Raw genomic sequence first — 19,502 nt, forward strand, 5'->3', positions numbered from 1 at the left:
TAACAATATATACAAACTCGTGTTCGTGGACTTGTTTAAAAAATTTCTCTTAGAATAGCTAAAAGCCATTTAGGCCTATTTTTAACGCTATCTTCTTGAGTAAATTTAAACACGTGCGCTGTTGGTCCGTCGGCATAATTTCCTCTGCAGTTAGTACAGTAGTTGTACACCATTTTAATCATATGACTGTAATGAACACTTAAAACCGCCAACACTACACACAAACTGTCGGGTCGGCCTACTATACGTGACGTCACGCCTTCAACTTCCACCAGCGCTCAGGCCTTGTAATACAGTTGGAGTTGGTTAGAATCCCAATGGAAGTAGTAAAGGCTGTGCTGTTACCCGATGCTCTGTTTCCCAGGTGCGTAGGTTAATTGCCAACTTCGGTTCATATTATTGCATAGGTTGTTTACTAACTGTGTTAATGGTGTGTATGAGCTAGAGTTGACACCCTTGTCCCTCCTCACCCACACTCGTTGCTTATTTTGATGTGGTTATAGGATGGGGGTGTTATTTTTAAAAATAGGTTTTTAGAAGGTTATAAAAGTTAAAATTAAATATTTTATACACTATATTTATAAAAAATATTATAAATAAATAAATTATATTATATATTAATATAGGTATAATGTATAATGAAAGTAAGAACATACATAAGTAAATATAAATATTTTGCAATATACCAACTACTCGCTACTTTTCGACACAAAAATGTATGCTGCCTAAATGTCTACGTTTCAAGTATTAACGAAAAGAAATATTATTTAGGACTTTAATCTTGCCAACCTCCATAAATGTTTTAGTAGAAACAACTGGTTTAAATTTAATTTTATTGAGCTAATATATGGCATACATTTATTAATATAGAAAAATAATTATTATTCAGTAATTTGGTTATTACCATATCTGTAAAAATTTTCAAAAATAAACATTTTACTTTATATGAATTGCACTCTTGTAAAGTTTGTTAATGGGCCCTCTGATACTTGTTGGTGTAGACAGCTGTCTACTGTTGACGTATAAAGTACGGCAGCTCGTCCAGAGCAGCTGTGTAGTTCCTGAGCCAGGCGCGGCCTTGGATCAGCTTGTTGGCCGGATGGAGCCCCTCCCTCCAGCTGCCCTGGGGCAGATAGACGTCTCTGCTGGTGGCGCCTTGCACCAGCACGGGCGCCACCAGGATCTCCTCTCCCAGGAGGAACTCTGTGCACCATCAAACAACAGCTCAGTTATGCACTTACCATTGCTTATCAAACCAAATATTCATGAGCATACATTCTTCAGAAGGAAAGACCTTTTTGACTCTACAAAATGCTTTTTCATAAAAAGCTGCTTATGTCATTTAAGGTGTGAAAAACAATTTCGTTACAAATTAAATTTAATCCGGCCAGCAAAATATTAAGTGACAGCAAGTTACCAGAAGTTTCGCGATGTAAAACGTTTTACTGAACAAATAAATATTTCTGGGTGGTCATCAGTTATCAATCAGTTTTGCAAGCATGAACAACACGTAGAACTACTTAAGTATAAAATGTTATAACCTATTTTAATGCGTTCTTTGGGTATTAATCTTGTAAGCGTAAGAACAATATATATTTTCAAAAAAATTTCAACATATGCTTCATTCAACATTGAATGCCCATACTTATTAGATATCTATCACGGTGTAGCCAAAATATTTATCCCTACATTATGGCCAAAATGAGTATTTTCACACTTATGTATCTTGAAACCATCGTACTGGATATCTACGAAACTACTTTAAGCCTGCACCAAAATTTATTGCACACTTTCTACTGGTAGAGTCGTAAGCTCAAGTCTAAATATACCTAAACCATAACAACACGAAGAACAGACCATCTTGTTAATAGAGGTGACTAGGCATTTGATGCTCATGAATGTTTACCTTAGAGCTTCACAGCATCTGTTCTAACATCAACAACTCTTGGTAGACGAGCAAATGCACGGATGCCGAATCAGTGCTTGAGACATACCTGGGTTCATGGTCGAGCCAAGGATTTGTCACACGAACGTAATGCTCAGCAAACACAACTAGAACCTCTTGTATTGTATACAACATTAATTATTAGTACCGCTTAAACAAATTACGGTAGTTCGTCAAATGTATATAGTTCATTAAAACTAATAATTATAAAATATTTAGGGTATACGACCTTTTTAATGGTCAAAAGTATAACAAAAAAATCTAAGGTTTGTGCATGGAAGGTTATCATTGTAACATCAAATACATGTACACTGTTAAAAATAATGTTTTGGTGATTCCTTAAGACGGAAGCACAGAAGGAAGCAATTCGAGTGACCTGTAAATATTCATAACGGACGCTCTAAAATTAATTAGCCAAACATTTGATGGTAGTAAAAAGCACTGCATGAATTTATTGACAGTATAGATGCAGCATTTGAGTTAGTAAATCCTGGTCAACACTGAGTCTTACTGAAATTTGTGCAATCAAAGATAATAGGAGATGTAAAAGCCAAAATCCCAGTTAGAGAAAATACCAATATATGGGGAGAAGTAAAGGCCATTTTAGAAGAAAATTAGTCTGGGCGTAGGACTATCGATTATCATGTGTGTAGGCTTTTCAATGCATGGCAAGGTAACATCGAGTCTGTTGCAAACTGGGGTAGTAGAGTGGACACTATGGTCATTGATCTTAAGGAGGCTGTGTTACAATTAGGTACAGAACCACAGGAGCAAGGCGCGCTTGCTCTAATTCACCATTCGGCGCGCGCATGCTTTACACAAGGTGCGAACAACGAACAAATACAAACGATTTTGAGGAGTAAGTGTTCTCAATTCAACACACTAGGAATAGTGGTAGAAGCGGCATTAGAAGAAGAATTTAACTAGTCTCAGAAGGAGAGAAACCGCATGGTATCCGGCAGGGTAGGCCAGGACCGTGAAATGCCATTCTTATTTACAATCTGCGGTAAATATGGGCACAAGACCGACAAATATTTCTTTAAGAAGCATACGCAGAAGGGATAGAACTTGTAACGCTAAGTCTGCTTACAAGCTAGAGGACAACGATAGATATACTAATCTAAAGAAGAGTGTTCTGCATTATGTCAATAATTTTCCTTGTCTTGAACAAGATTATGTTCATGGCTCTTCCGATCTCGACAAAGAACTTAAATTGAAGGACGTTGATGATTTATGGAAGAATGATGACAGTGGAAGAATCCTTAACATGAAAAGTGAGAATACTTTAAAGCCGAATTCAAGTAGAACCTCCGAACTTTATACAAATGGAGGACTCTGAAAAAGGAAGCTTGAAGTCAATGAAGTAGCTTCGACATCGCCGATTTTTAATTCTTACAGTAATCGGGATGAAGACGATGACTTATATGATGATGGTGACAGTGACTCTGAAGCCGGTGACAAAAGCAAGGACTGTGTTGAAGCACCTAAATCTGGCAAGATGGAATGCTCTGATGAAGCCCTGAAGCCGAAACGATGGAAACGTCGTTTGAAGTAAATAATTCTGATCAGGCTTATGATAAACACTGGGACGAAAGTGATCTCTAAAATTTTAATAACATATATTCCAGAAAGATTACGACAGCAAAAGAAATTAATTATGTTTCATGGGAAGATCCTAACATATTAGTTGGTTGCCTGAGACTGTTGGTGGCATCAGTTCATAGAGCAAACTACTCGCACATCGACGAAGTAGCCTCCATACTTAAAGAACTGAGGGACGCTGGCTACATACAATAATCGCTTGTTTGACTTGATGTGTAAAATTTCGAAGAATAAAATAAATAATTTAAATTCAAAAATTATATTTTTTTAATTCTAATCCACCTGAGACTTTGTTCTAGTAATATATCTTCCTTTTCGTTGATTGTGCTTCCGATTGTGCTTCATTTTCGTTGATTGTAATTTTTATTCATTATCTGCTATTTTTTAATTATTTAATTTTTATTATTTTTTAAAAATTATTTTCTGTTATTTTCTGATGATGCGGAAAACGTACGTTTGTTTTCTCCTTGTGCTCCTTATTATTCCTTTCGAGACTTCTACAAATATTCTCGTGAGATCTTCTGGTTATTTCTGAGGAATGAATCTCTTCATGAATTTTTTTATTTCATAAGTCACTAAATATTATTTTGGGTTACATTTATATTGTAAATTTTTGCTATAAAATTATCACTAAAAATATTTTTTATCGGGTGAAATTCAAACAAAAAAAAATACATTCCTCAGTCAAATAATATGCTTTGAGTCAGCTGAGAAGAACTATCATGAAGGACTAACTTCCTTCTCCTGGGTGTCTAGCAAAGCCTTCATTCTCTTGCGATCGTTAGTATGCATCCCGCATCCCACATAAAATATATAAATAATTTTTACCTGAACACAACACATGATGACATCTGTTAAAATAATTGAGATTACTTGCAAAACAAGTTCCTTTGCATGAGATAAATTAACTCCATCCGCTGAATAGAGCCAAAAACAGTTAAGAGCCATGTAGCCTCGTAGACTTGTAGCTAGGTTTATAGTCTCGTAGCTTGGTAGACTTGTAGCCTCGTAGCCTATTGAAGCCTAGTAGTCATGTAGCCTCGTAACTTCGTAGCCTTGTAGCCTAGTAGCCAGATGAAGCCTAGTAGTATTGTAGTCATGTATCTCGTAGCTTCGTATCCTCCTATTCTAGTAGCCCAATAGTAGCTAAGCCTAAGAATTTTTAGGCCAAATACTTTTGGCGCCATTAACTTTTGGAGCGAAAGACCGTTGGTGCCCAAGCAGAAGGAGCCAATGACGGAGCCAAAAGTCTTTTTGGAATCAATGACTGATGAAGCCAATGACTGTTGGAGTCAATCAATTTATATTCCAAAAGTCTTTTGGAGCCAAAGATTGATTGCGGCATTATATCCTTCTGTAAATTGACGATCCCATCCTACTGAGTTGAATGTTCGGGAAAAATTTATGTCCTTTTCGTTAAATGTACCTATGTAATAATTCCTGTATTATCGAATATTACTGCAGTGAAAGCATTTTTCTCGTTAAATGAACTTCATTTTATGTTGAATTTACATTCAAAATGTGCTTCCATTTTCTTGATTGTGCTTCCTCTTTGTCGAATGTTCTTCTTTATGAGTTTCTTTTTCGTTGATTGTGCTTCCTTTTTAGTTAATTATGATTCCAATTATTGTGCTTCTATTTTTTTGATTGTGCTACCTATTCGTCGAATGAGCTTCCGATTGTGGTTTATTTTAGTCAAATGTGTGTCCTGTATGTGTGAGTTGTGTGTGTTCATTGCGTATACGGTGTATCCATTGCATGCCCAGTGTGTGTACTGTGTGTCAATTGCGTATACTGTGTGTCCATTGCGTATACTGTGTCCAATGTGTGCCCAGTGTGTGTATTGTGGTCTAGTGTGTGTACTGTGTGTCCAGTGTGTGTACTATGTGTACTGGGCGTCAAGTGTGTACTGCGCGTCAAGTGTGTACTGCGTGTACTATATGACCAGTGTGTGAGTACAGTGTGTGTACTGTGTGTCCAGTGTGCGAACTATGTGTACTGTGTGTCCAGTGTGTATAAATTGTGTGTGCATATACTGTGTGCCCATTGCATGCCCATTGTTTTTTTTTTTATAGAGGTGTGAAAAAATGCTGTTACGCACGCACTAGGACCCGGGTTGAAGATACCCGTAGTGCAGTGTCGGACTTGGTCTGGTCTTAGATGATCTTGACCATGAGCCACCATGGAGGTGGCTCAGCAATTTGCAACCCGTACCGACTAAAAAAAAATCCTCTATCACCTGCCTCCTATTCCCTGTGGGATCGCCGTTAGGCATTACTTCACGGGGGAGGGTTGAGCCGCAGCTTTTCCTCCATAGATTTGAAGTCCATGCTTCCTTCCTTTCGGTTGTTCTTCATCTTCCCCTAATCCTTATTTCTCTCTTGTTCGGCTTGCCGTAATTCCTTTAGTATTTCCACCGCGAAGGTGCTGGTTGCTTCCCAGGCTGACTCTGACCGTAGCATAGCTTCCACCAGGTTTTTAGGCTGTATCCTCTGTCCGAGTGCAGTCTCGAGTGTGTTGCGGGGTATGGTGAAGCGCGGGCACACAAAAAACGCATGTTCCACATCTTCTGAGACTCCTGTGCAGACTGGGCATTCCGGGGAATACTCATGCTTGAATTTGTGAAGATAGGCCCGGAAACAACCATGTCCTGTGAGCATCTGTGTAAAGTAGTAGTTGACCTCTCCATGTGGTCGGTTGACCCATCTCTCCACCTGCGGGATTAGGCGGTGAGTCCATCTCCCCTTGGTCGAGGCATCCCACAGCAGCTGCCATCTTTTTAGGCTGTTGGTCCTTTCCTCTGCCTTCACTTGTTCTGCACTTGGTGTGGTAGATCCCTTTCGCTGAAATAGGTATCTTCGTTCTACGGCAAGCACTCCTATGGGCAGCATTCCGGCAATGACACACACAGCATCCTCCGACACTGTTCGAAATGCACTGACCACTCTGAGGGCACTCTGTCGGTAGACTGGTGCCACTTTCCGCCTGGCTTCTTGCGCCTGGAGTGCATCAGCCCAGATAGAGATGCCATACGTTAGAACCGACGTGACCACCGACGACAGTAGTGCCCTTCTTTTCTGCTTTGGGCCTCCAATGTTGGGCATGAGCCGAGACAGGACAGTCCGGACAGCCGACGCCTTTGTCCCAGCATGCTCCGTTTGCTGCTTGAAGTTGAGCCTGGTATCAATAATCACTCCCAGGTACCGAAGATACGGCTGAGATGTGATTTCATGGTCACCCACCCGCAGCGTGATGGTTTCTACCTTCTTTCTGCTCGAGATGAGAACAGCTTCCGTCTTGTGATCTGCCAACTTCAGTCCTACGGAGGCCATCCATCGGCGGATCCTCTCGAAGGTCATTGTGTGTACTGTATGTTCATTGCGTGTACTGTGTGTCCATTGGTTTACTGGGTGTCCATTGTGTATCCAGTGTTTTTACAGTATTTCCTGTGTGTGTACTGTATGTATTGTGTTTTCAGTGTTTGTACTGTGTGTACTGTGCTTCCAGTGTGTACTGCATGTACTGTGTGTCCAATGTGTGTGTACTATGTATCCATTGATCGTCCTGTGTAAACTGTGTGTCCATTGATCGTACTGTGTTAACTGTGTGTCCAGTGTGGACTGTGTGTGTGTCCAAGGTGTGAACTGTCTATATTCTGTACATTCAGTGAGTGTACTGTGAGTCTAGTGTGTGTACTATGTGTACTGTGCGTCTAGTGCGTGTACTGTGTGTGTATTTTGAGTCTAGTGTGTGTATTGTGTGTTCAGTTTGTATCATGTGCGTCCGGTGTGTGTGCAGTGTGTTCTTTTCTTTAGTTTAATGTGTGTCGTTTTGTTAAGTGCATGTAGTGAAATCTGTAGTAGCTCTGAATATTTACTGGTTCAAAACCTCATTATCTTGATAGTAGTATGTAAATGACGGTCCGGGAACATGGCGCTAGCGCGTTGTGCCGAGTGCCGAACGCCATCTTTGATTCCGACGTCACGGCGGTCAACTTGGATTCAAAAATTCCTCAAAAATTCTTAAAAATTACTCAAAAATCCTCGTTCTGAGAAAAATTCTCGTTTTCTTCCACAAAAATTCAAAAATTTGGATTTCGAAAAACCTCAAAACACTTTTGCCTTAGAGCACAAAATCCTAGAAACAGCTTAAGCATCCATGTCTAAAGACTCCGATAACCCATTTCTAGGAATAAAGATACCATGACAGCCATCTTGGAATATGATGTCAACGTTGCAATTTCCGTTACGCCCGCCATCTTGAAAATCTTTATTTAATATCCGATTTTATTAAAACAAATTAAAATTTATAACAATAATTAAATTAATAAAATTTTAATTAAAATATTTTAAAAAAAAACATACTTTTTCGACATGGAGCTCGGAGTCCTCGGATCGAACCCGGTGAGGGCAAAAAAAATAAAAATGGCAGCCGATCCATCCCTCACAGGGGCTGCTGGCAGACTGACTCCCCCCCCCCCCCCCACCACTTATGTCAGAGTAAATATATCGTCACCTAGTATGACGTCATGAGTGCCATCTTGAAAATCCATAATTGTAATGCTAGAAATTCCGAAATAAATCCAAAAAAAAAATTTAAAATTTTGCTTACTTCAAATGTTTAGTTACTTAATTGTTTCGGTCCTCGGTTCGATTCCCGGCGAGAGTAAACCACTAATTTAATAATATATTTTAAAAATTCTCAATAAAAAGTAATAAAAACATCTTACACCACATCCGTCGTTCTAAATTATGTCACCGCTGTATCAATTATCGTTACGGACGCCATCTTGAAAATCTTTATTTATTATTCCATTTTAATGAAAAAAAGTTGAAAATTCATCAAAAAATAACTTATTAAAACACTGATTGATTAGATTGATTCCCGTCCTTGGTTCGAAACTGGTAAGAGCAAAAAATTAAAAAAACAACAGATCCTACCTCCATGGAAGCTACCTAGACTGACCTACCACCACCAATACCAAGGCATATATATCGTCAACTGGTATGATGTTATGTCCACCACCTTGTCTTCGTCCGCTGGAGGCCACCATCTTGTTTTCGTCTGCAAGAGTGCGCTAGCACCATGCTAGTTTAATTTTCTGATCTCCATACCTTTGTCCTCAACTGTTGACATTGATCTTTGACCTTGACCTTTAACTTTGACCTAGACCTTGTTATTGAACCTAAACCTTGATATTTGACTTTGACCTTGACGACCATCATGGATCCGACATTTTATGTTCAGTTCATGATACCAGGAGCTACCACCTGCTAGAGGACATTATCACCATCTTGTTTTCGTCTGCTGGAGGACACCATCTTGTGTATGTACTCGTCTTATAGAGTGCATTACCATCATGCTAGTTATATTAGAACCCACTAGAGTGCAGTAATCACTATTATTACTGAGGTTCCTTCCATCCGGAAATTTGACCACCATCTTGGAATCGTGTAATTATTTATCTAGAGATTCGGGAGAAAAATCCAAAATTCATCAAAACATTCACTCATTAAAGTAATGAATAAAACGAAATTTGATTCGATCTATGGACAAAGCTAAAAATAAATTCTATTTAAATAACAGAATAGTATCAGTTTCGAAAATAAAACCGCACAAGTTCTTTAACAAACGTAATATTTATTACATGCTGTTGCGGCCGTGGTCGCGGCTGCCTGCAGCAGTGACTGGAGCCCTCCGGCCTCACGGGTTCCCTGCGGGCGAGCCGACAGCTGGCAGGACGCGTACCCCCTCCCCCCCAGGAGTACCTTTAGGTCGGCATGCCACCCTCGCCCTGGGGGGTCTGGCAGCGAGGGATACCCGAGAGGCGAGCCAGTCCAGCTTGGAACACAGCCACGCGCACACGTTGTTGCTTGTAGCATTCTGTACGCGTTCTCGCTGCCGCCAATAAAGTACGCCTCCATGTATACGGTGTTTCATTTCAATGCAATCCTACTCGCATTTTCGCATGATGCACGAAGACATGAGCGGAGCAAATGCAAGAAGAATCCTTCTCGCATGAAGTTTCACTGTGATGAGTGTCATGAATGGTTTACTCGAATTGACAGTTTGCGACATCATGTGAAAAAATGTAAAGGTGAAGTCTGTGCGCCTACTGCTGAACTACCTGCAGAAATTTAGACTCCTCGCTTTAGATTGGAGATTCGTCAGCGTACAAGCAAGAAAACCGATGTGCAGCAACCGATTGCTATGACGCCTGAACATGAAAATAAACCTAAGACTGTGTTCGGTGTATTACGAGTTAACGATAATGGCTTCTACTTGGCACAGTCTGCATTTTGTGGAACATTGAAAGACTACTATTATCTAAATACGTTTAGTGAGTCGAAAGACATTTGTAATTTTCTTGTCGATATCAGACAGAACATAATCAATCAGCTTACTGATGATGTAGCAACAAACGGACCTTTGAAGTAAAACTTGTGGTTGGACTGTATATATGGAAAGCCATATCCGTCCGATGACAAAGTGAAGAAGTGTGCAATCAAGTCATCGGCTGCAGTAATTTATAGTTCTGACGATGTGAAGCAAACTGTTAAAAACTGTATCCAGAAACTCTGTCAAGAAGAGGAGGACTAGGTCTGTAAAGGTTCTGGTTGGTCTCTGTCTAGTATAAACCGATTGGAGCTAAGAATTAGTCATTTCACGCCTATGCAGGGCAAACTGTTTATAAGATTGCTGGCTTTCGCAAGTGTTCGTGTAGTATAATATAAATTATGTAATAAATATTATGTTTGTAAAAGAACTTGGGCAGTTTTATTTTCGAACCTAACACTATTCTGGTATTTAAATTAAATTATTTTTAGCTTTGTCCATAGATCGAACCAAATTTCGTTTCATTCATTACTTTAATGAGTGAATGTTTTGATGAATTTTGGATTTTTTTTCCCGAATCTCTAGATGGTGGCCAAATTTCCGAATGGCAGGAACCTCCGTAATAATAGTGATTACTTCACTCTAGTAGGTTAGAATAAAACTAGCATGATGGTAATGCACTCTATAAGATGAGTACACACACAAGATGGTGTCCTCCAGCAGATGAAATCAAGATGGTGATAATGTCCTCTAGCAGGTGGTAGCTCCTGGTAGTATGTACTGAACACAAAATGTCCAGATTCATGATGGTCATAAATGTCAAAGTCAAATTTCAAGGTTGATGTCAAATTACAAGGTCAAGGTCAAATTTGAAGGTTAAGGTCAAAGTTCAAGGTCAAGTTCAAAGTTCTAGGTCAAGGTCAAAGTTCAAGGTAAACAAAGTTCATGGTAAAGGTCAATGGCAAAGTTCGAAGTTCAAGGTCAAGTTCAAAGATCAATGTCAACAGTTGAGGACAAAGGTATGGAGATCAGAAAATTAAACTAGCATGGTGCTAGCACACTCTAGCAGACGAAAACAAGATGGTGGCCTCCAGCGGACGAAGACAAGGTGGCGGACATGACGTCATACCAGTTGACAATATATATACCTTGGTATTGGTGGTGGTAGGTCAGTCTAGGTAGCTTCCATGGAGGTAGGATCTGTTGTTTTTTTTTTATTTGTTGCTCTTACCGGTTTCGAACCAAGGACGGGAATCAATCTAATCAATCATTGTTCTAATAAGTTATTTTTTGATGAATTTTGAACTTTTTTTCATTATAATAGAATAATAAATAAAGATTTTCAAGATGGCGTCCGTAACGATAATTGATACAGTGGTGACATAATTTAGAACGACGGATGTGGTGTAAGATGTTTTTATTACTTTTTATTGAGAATTTTTAAAATATATTATTAAATTAGTGGTTTACTCTCGCCGGGAATCGAACCGAGGACCGAAACAATTAAGTAACTAAACATTTGAAGTACGCAAAATTTTAAATTTTTTTTTGGATTTATTTCGGAATCTCTAGCATTGCAATTATGGATTTTCAAGATGGCGCTCATGATGTCATATTAGGTGACGATATATTTACTCTGACATAAGTGGTGGGGTGAGTCAGTCTGCCAGCAGCCCCTGTGAGGGAAGGATCAGCTGCCATTTTTAATTTTTTTGCCCTCACCGGGTTTGATCCGAGGACTCCCGAGCTCCATGTCGAAAAAGTATGTTTTTTTTTTTAAATATTTTTATTAAAATTTTTTTAATTTAATTATTGTTATAAATTTTAATTTTGTTTTAATAAAATCGGATATTAAATAAAGATTTTCAAGATGGCGGGCGTAACGAAAATTGCAACGTTGACATCATATTCCAAGATGGCGATCATGGTATCCTTATTTTTGGAAATGGGTTATCGGAGTCTTTAGACATGGATGCTTAAGCCGTTTTTAGGATTTTGTGTTCTTTCTAGGGCAAAAGTGTTTTGAGGTTTTTCGAAATCCACATTTTTGAATTTTTGTGGAAGAAAACGAATTTGTTTTCCTCAAAACGGGAATTTGTGAGTCATTTTGAGTTTTTTTTTGAGGAATTTGAGGAATTTTTGAGTCCACGATGGCCGCCGTGACGTCAGAATCAAATATGGACGTCGGCACTCGGCACCACGCGCCAGCGCCGTGTGCCCGGACCGTCATTTACATACTACTCTTGATAAAATATTTTTTATGCATTGTTGGTCCTTTGAAAGCGTAAAACATGTTCCATTGGTTTAATTTCTTGTAATTTATTTGCTTGTATTTTATTTTATCGATAATTTATGTCTGACAGTTCGATGACTTTGTCTTGACTGCTTGAAATATATTATATTAGCTATCGACGAAGGTCTTGATGATCTGAAATGTCAGGTCTACAGGTATGGCCTTGTTCATTACCTGGTCTTGTGGTCCGAAGTTTCTTGGCCTATGCGTATAGCATTGTACATGAACTGATTGGAAAGTATTTCATGCATTGAAAAAAATATAGACTTCCATTTTAGACAATGCACAGCATTTTTAATTCGTCCACAGGTATCTTGTCTAGGTTTGTTTTTCGTAGAGTGATTGATTAATAAACTCCACGAAAAGTAACCGGAACCAGAATTTAAAATTTCATTTTAAGGTTTAGTTTTCTTATCACTGGCCTAAAATCGAACCAAGGACGTAAAGTTATCGTTTCAATCAGTATATATCAGTTCTTTTTATTGTGTGTCCAATGTGTGTCCTGTGTGTTCATTTCGTGTACTGTGTGTCTATTGTAGGTTCAGTGTGTGTACTGTGTGTTCAGTGCAGGGCGTAACGATAATGGCAACTGTTACTCCATAATTTAAGATAGTATCAGTAACTAAATTTTCAACGATTAGTCCATACAGAGCCAAGATGGTGGGCGTAACGTAACATGCGATATTTCTAGAATCCAAGATGCAAACGTAACGAAATTAGAATTAAATATTTGTTTTAAAAAACTATTATTAAATTTTAATGAACTTTAAAGCTATGCGCCATTTAATAGCATAAAATTTACTGATTTTTAATATGGTTACCGTAACGAAAAGTGCAACGGTGACGTTATAAATCAAGATGGCTTTCGTGGCATCCTAATTGTCAAGGTGCGGCTTAGAGTGGCTTGTCCATGGGGAGTTGCACCACTCCCTACCACCCTCTATAGCTCAAGTTAGGTTATGAGTGAGAGGCAGGAGGATGCTGAAAGCTCGTGGACCAAGGTTCATGAAGTGTGTTGAAGTTTGAGGTTAGTTGAGAGAGAATAGGCTGACTGGTCATGCACACTTACATAAATTTGGTGTGTTTAATTAATAATAAAATACTTTCAGATAAACAATTTATTTAAATAATAAATTATTTTAAATTTTGTCTGGTACACCTTGACTATTTACATAATATCAAAATTGAAATACCATCATTTTAATTTGTTAACATTTTAACACATTTTAACATATTTTGTTTTTGTTTCGTTTTCTTTTTTAGCTAGGGCCTCGCTATTACAAATTTAATTCATTAAGAGACAGACTTTTATAAACCAAAATATTAACTCTTATTTCATGATTACTTTTATAATTGTTTGTTACATTATTTTTTTTGATATAAATATCATAATGTTTCAGTCCAAGTCGTTACGTTGTTTCAAAAAAAGATTTTAAATAAAAGCGTTGTAGACGAAATGTCCGATGTGATTCAGTTCCAAAAAAAAATATTTTTTACATTTTGTTATAATTTAGGAGGTTAGTAGATCATGCCAAAAAAATGAATAAGCTGCCGGCTTTCCTGATACGATGCGGTCACTTCATTGCTTCAGGGCCGATGAGGACAGGCCTCAACACCACAGCACAAGGTGGATTCAAGCAAACCACATGGCCGGAAACCGCTGACCGCTGATACAACAACAAAATAAACAATGAATATTAACACGCCCAGTGCTACAAACATTACCAGACGTTCTTAATAAATAGTTCTGCAAAACTCACCACTTAGTGCGGTTTAACGATACTTAAAGAATGTTAAAATTCACAAACTCCCACAAGTATTAATTTTTCACTATGCAAACATGGCGTCAAGGTGTTGAAAAAGGGGCGTTCTTTCTTGCTAGTGGCAAGACGAAGAACATTGAACATGGTACTAGTAAAGATTACCTTTTAGAATTACAACATGTATCGATTATTACTGGACAATATATTATTAAAAAAAAGGATTGACTTATAATTACTGAAATATACCTTCACATATTTACTAAAATAATTAAATTGTAATAAAACCTGATTCGTAATAAATTAAAAAATACATTGACACAATAACAAACTTGCTGTGTTCAAACTTTTAAGTTACACATAATTATAATTATTATAAACAATTAGAACTTTGTTGAGAAGTAAACTTTTAAATATTTAAATGACATATTAAAATTAACAAATACCAAATTGAATAGTAAAAACGTGTGGAAACCAGTTAGCCATTAAAATAAAAACAAATAATAATTATGTAAATAATGTTGAGCAAGTGCCACCAAACAGTACAACGGCACAGAGTTTAAGCCGTTTTAAAGTATTTTCAAGCCGTTGGCATTATTGACGATTAAAATGTGAAGTATTTATATTGAAACGAGAATTTATAACTCGAAATAGGGATTTTTTTAGAAAATTGGGTAAATTTTGAGTTGTGCCAGAAATTAGGAATTTCGACACATTTTTTTAAAATTTTTATCATAATTTTAAATTATTTTTGGAAATCTTATTTTTATTATAATCTGGTTAAAAGGGGTGATTTACACTTTGTTAGGCTGGTGTACTCTACGTAGTTAAGCTTTGTGCCAGTGGACCGCGGCACCTTTTCTCAAGGATCTATCTGATATTTTGCTAGTCTAATGTGGACGTTAGCAGCCCGGTTGAAATTTCTCTCGCCTGCAGTCACGTCCCGGGTTTGTAACATTACTTTCCTTCATGACTAAAATCGCATAGAGCAGCTTCTGGCCTGCAAGCTGCTACTTCTCAGAGACCAGCTGAGAGTAGCGAGTCTCAGCACGAACGAGTATCCCATGGACGCTCGTTCCCAGCATCGTTGCGTTTTTATCCACCCCTCCCACCCCTCAGTTCTGCGAAATTAGCCAAGGACCACTGACCTGACGTGATCTCCGCCAGGCAGTGACCGACTCCAAGGACGACCTGCATAAAAACCATGTGTGCAAGGACAGGACCGCCCACGACATCTAGCGGCAGAAACTGTAACGTTTAATCTTGGCGCCAGCTCGTGGAGCTGACGCCCGCGACACCTGTGGGCGAGCTTGCTAACTCCCCCTCTTTATGACCCCTTTAGGCCACCAGAGTGCACCACCAGCTACGCCATAAGGCACTATGCTTCCTCCTCGCGGCCTGTAATAGTCGATTGTATTTTACTTTCTAGGGCCGCCGGTAGAGAGAGCGGCAGTCGCTCTTCGGCGCGAACAACTGAAGTCATGCTTACGACCACTCAAGCACCTCCGCATGTTCTCGGCCCTGAGCCGAACCTTCCCCCTCTTTTTCCCTAGGGCCGACTGCCCGATTTAATTAGGAGTTTTTTCCGCCACGACGGCACATGGTACTTGGACATTGGCTGCTAACCGCACTGCAGGTCGGGCAGAACTTCCCTCGTCTCTTTTCGCGGCTACGACGGAAACGCTTTCTATTGAGGATGTAGTCAGCTGCCATAAGGGATGTGATCCCAGTTGTACAGTAGCCAGTCAGAAGTAGGGATTATAAAAAGTCATGTTTTAGTTAAATTTTATTAATTTTTTTTAGTTATCTAAATGACTATTTCGGTCGCGTCATCCGCGCAATTCTCAGCCCAGGCCATTTCGATGTCGGGGCGAGATATCTCCTGAGCCCTGAAGCTACACCCTGTATGGTGAGTTATTTCGATCTTTTTCCTCCCCGAATTCCCTTTTGTTGGCCTTCGCGCCGACTGTGTTTGACTGTCTGGAAGCAGGTATAATTAGTTTGGAATTTGACTTGTGTTTCAGACAGGGTCCAAGTGCTGGGGGGACGAATTATCTCCCAGCATGTTATTCAGGATCTCGAGCTCCGAGTCCCCTTAAGAAGAGCTTTCCTCCCGCCCCGACGTCATCCTTTGAAGACCCGGGTGATATAAAAAATATATTTTCCCCTTACGTATAATGAACTAAATTAATTAAATGCATACCAGCGAACAGTGCCTTAAGAACTTAGTCGACGAGAATATGTAAAATCTATGAGACTGTTATTTATGTAATCATTGAAAGAATCTAATAAGGTGGAATATTTCTATTTTTGTTCTGTGATGATGTTTAATTAATATAATATAAATTTTGTGATTAATAATATCGGGCCGGCCCCCCATTTAATAACTTTAATATATTGTGTATACCATGTTATTGTTAAACCAAACAAAATATTCATTTAATTCTTTTTAAATAATACAGGGAACCTAAAGACCAAGCTACTTTTGTAGTGTATTTATTTATCATATACCTTAATCTATTTAACGATCCACTAGCTCCCAAGTTGCTTGTGTGCAGGGAGTTCAAAATTGTCTTGTTCTCCACCTCGTGCCACCTCTGGTAAATAACTTTATTTTTCTTAATATTTTGCCCAGCAGTTTCCAAGGTTTTTTTTATCAAATTAAAATAATTTAATTTTGAGGCACGAGGGGCGTTTCAGAGTAATTTTTGAGGAATTTTGAGGAAATTTGACTCCAAAAATGTTCGTCATGACGTCAAAGAGGTCGGTCATTGTCCCGCACTCGGCTCCCCAGCCAGAAGTCTATCCCAGGAGGAAAATTTATATACTAATAGTATATCTGTGGAAGAAATATATAATAAAGTGCAAGATTATTCTGAGAGTGGTAGTTAGGTGATTGTTTTTTATTCTCCAACAAACGTACCCAGTATAAGAGGCTCGACGATATATACTTTTCGCTCGGGGATACGACATTGTCATTACTTATATATAAGGGCTATTTCTATCAATATTAACACGAAACATTCCTTGCATTTATCATCATGTCACTAATATTTTTAACATTAATTTATTAAATGTAATATAACTGCTGTAAAAGTTCGCCCAAAGGTCTGTTGGAAAAATAGTTGACAGAACAAAAAAAAATGGAGGGAGGTATCGTGTTAGAACATCAGGAAAATAACAGTAAAACGATAAAATAAAAATAAATATTTATTAACCTGGCGTGTGTGACTGAGCCGTAAGGAAGATAACCAGGAGAGGAACGCAAAAATGCAATGTCGCACATGGGATGCTGGTCGTTCACAGCTCGGTTTACTCTAAGGCTTTTTTTTATTTGATTACATTGCATTTAAGACATTTACCTACTGAAAAAGTTTTTAATCTGTGTAAAATAACATTCAAATTTATTGTAAGAAATCACGAAAAATTAAAAAAATAAAATAAAAACTTTTGACTGCGTTTTGCTAAATCTTATGCTTTATATGGTCACGAAAACAACATGTTTTCGCCATAACGATACATAAAATATCCTTTCCTGAAAACACTATTATTAAATTGTCAATCTTGTGCCGTGTATTAGGGATTTAGGCACGTTTTATTTAAAATTTTGTAGTATTAAATATTTTTGGAAATATTTTTTTTTTCTCTCATCTTATTTTCTTTACGGCCAGGCCCTCAGCCTCTGTTCTCAGAGGCGAGCTGATTTTCTTTCCCAGCCTCATGCTAGGCTAGCATTCTGGCTAATATTTCTCCCGCCTCCAGGCACGTCGGGGCGGTAACTTTATTTCTTCGCGTGACCACTTTTGCCTAGAGCAGCTTGTGAAGCAGTGCTGAGCCCTGCTAACTCTGTCACGAATCGGTATAAGGTTCACTAGCAGCAAGACACGACAGGAGGATCCCGTGGGCCTTGCGTCCCACAGACCATGCGTTTTTTGAAGCCATCCCCCTCCTGCTCACCCACCCTTTCTTCTCAGAAGAGAAGCCAGGAGCGACGACCGCACGGGTACGTTAACCGAAGTCAAGGCCATCTCAGGCTTGACAGCCGCAGTTACGATTCTGGACTTTAACGACATCTAGTGACGGCTGTCGTCACTAACGCCACTTGTGGGCGTCGGCAGCGCCGACACCAGCGCTCGCGCGGAGGTAACGACAACCTCTCTCCCCCTTATGTCTCAGGCCGCTAGGTGGCACCACTGGTTACTCCATTACCCCCTAGCTTGACACTCTTGTCGGTCACTAGTCGATTTATTAGTACTTCTTCTCGCCACCAAAAGATAGCGCCTCAGTCGCGCAGTCACTCCAGTAAGAAAAATGTTTTTATGCCGGACACCTTCGGGTGGGCTCGGTAATTTTCGGCTCAGAGCCTAACCCCCCTCCCATTCTCTAGAGATCCCGCGCTTATGATATTCTGGTGATATCCCGCTCTGAACTGACTTCGGTGCGCGCCTCCTGACTGACTGGTACCGTTTGTAACTGCGATCTTCGGCGAATCATCGACATCGCATCGTATATTATGTAGTCTTCTCAGTCTAGAGTTATGGAGTCCCTATCTAAAATTATTAATAACCAGTCAGTAGTTTAGTTGAAAGTAGAGAAACTTAGTATTTTTTATATTTTTTTTATTTATTCATGATGACTTCCGTGGCTACCACGAATCGTGGTTCGGGTTTTCGGAGACGAGACGCCCTCTCCTGAGCGCCAGGACCAACACCCTGTTTTGGTAAGTCTTGACGTCATCCCCCTTTTATTTCCCTCTATTGGCCTTTTGCGCCATTTAAGTATACTGTCTGGAAACAGGTCTGATTCTTTGGAATTTTGACTTCTGTTTCAGACAGGGTTCCAAGTTTGGGGCAGCCAAAATCCTCTGCCAGAACCTCTGTAATCGGTTCCTGAGCAGAATTCACCATCTTTAGGCCAACTACCTCGATCCCCGTCGACCTACAGCCCCGGGTGATACCCGCATAATTCTATTATTCTATTCACGAACTCAAAAAAAAAAATAGTGTAACCCAGTTAAGACAGCGGACAGTAAAAGCAGTCGAGGAGAAGAAGTTTATATTATGTTTTGGAAGGACTATATGTACAACCCTTAAAGTTACCAATGTTGATTTCATTCCTGTTTTTAAATATTGTAATTTTTGTTAAGCATTCAGGGCCGGCCCGATAGTAAATAAGTTCAATTAATATAATAAGAGTAATTGTGAGGAATTTAAGTAAGATCACTTATCAATGAAAAACATATGTTACTAAGGAAAATTTAATCTATAAAAAAGAAAGAACAATGATTAATAAAATAAGGAAGTCTATAGACGTAACAGTTGTTTTCATTTATTTAATATATAATAACGATCCTTTTTCTCCCAAGTGTTCGTAGGGAGTCTCTAAATTTTCTTTGTTTACTCCTTGTGTCGCCTCTGTTGTTGACTTTTATCGCTATCAATTGAGGGCCCGAGTATTCAGAGTTTCCAAATCTTTTATCTAATTACTTAATTATTCTTTAAGACACTTGGGGTATTACAATCTATATATATAATCGATTAACTCCGACACAATTAACTTACCGCCA

General features: G+C 38.9%; 1 protein-coding gene across 5 annotated transcripts in view; it reads right to left on the bottom strand.

Moving 5' to 3' along the window:
* Positions 1 to 763: 763 nt before the first annotated feature.
* The window catches only part of LOC134527132 (myogenesis-regulating glycosidase-like), a 318,242-nt gene continuing 299,503 nt past the window's right edge, over positions 764 to 19,502 (bottom strand). For 3 of the 5 annotated variants that reach the window (XM_063359523.1, XM_063359520.1, XM_063359524.1), the window contains exon 6: positions 844 to 1,203. In XM_063359523.1, coding sequence (XP_063215593.1) covers positions 1,010 to 1,203 — 194 coding nt within the window. In that variant the 3' untranslated portion in view covers positions 844 to 1,009. Of the gene's footprint in view, positions 1,204 to 19,502 lie in introns of all 5 variants that reach the window. The other 2 variants (XM_063359522.1, XM_063359521.1) reach the window with 2 other exon arrangements.

Source organism: Bacillus rossius, chromosome 1, assembly GCF_032445375.1.
Source record: "Bacillus rossius redtenbacheri isolate Brsri chromosome 1, Brsri_v3, whole genome shotgun sequence".
In the NCBI taxonomy this organism is placed as follows: domain Eukaryota; kingdom Metazoa; phylum Arthropoda; class Insecta; order Phasmatodea; family Bacillidae; genus Bacillus; species Bacillus rossius.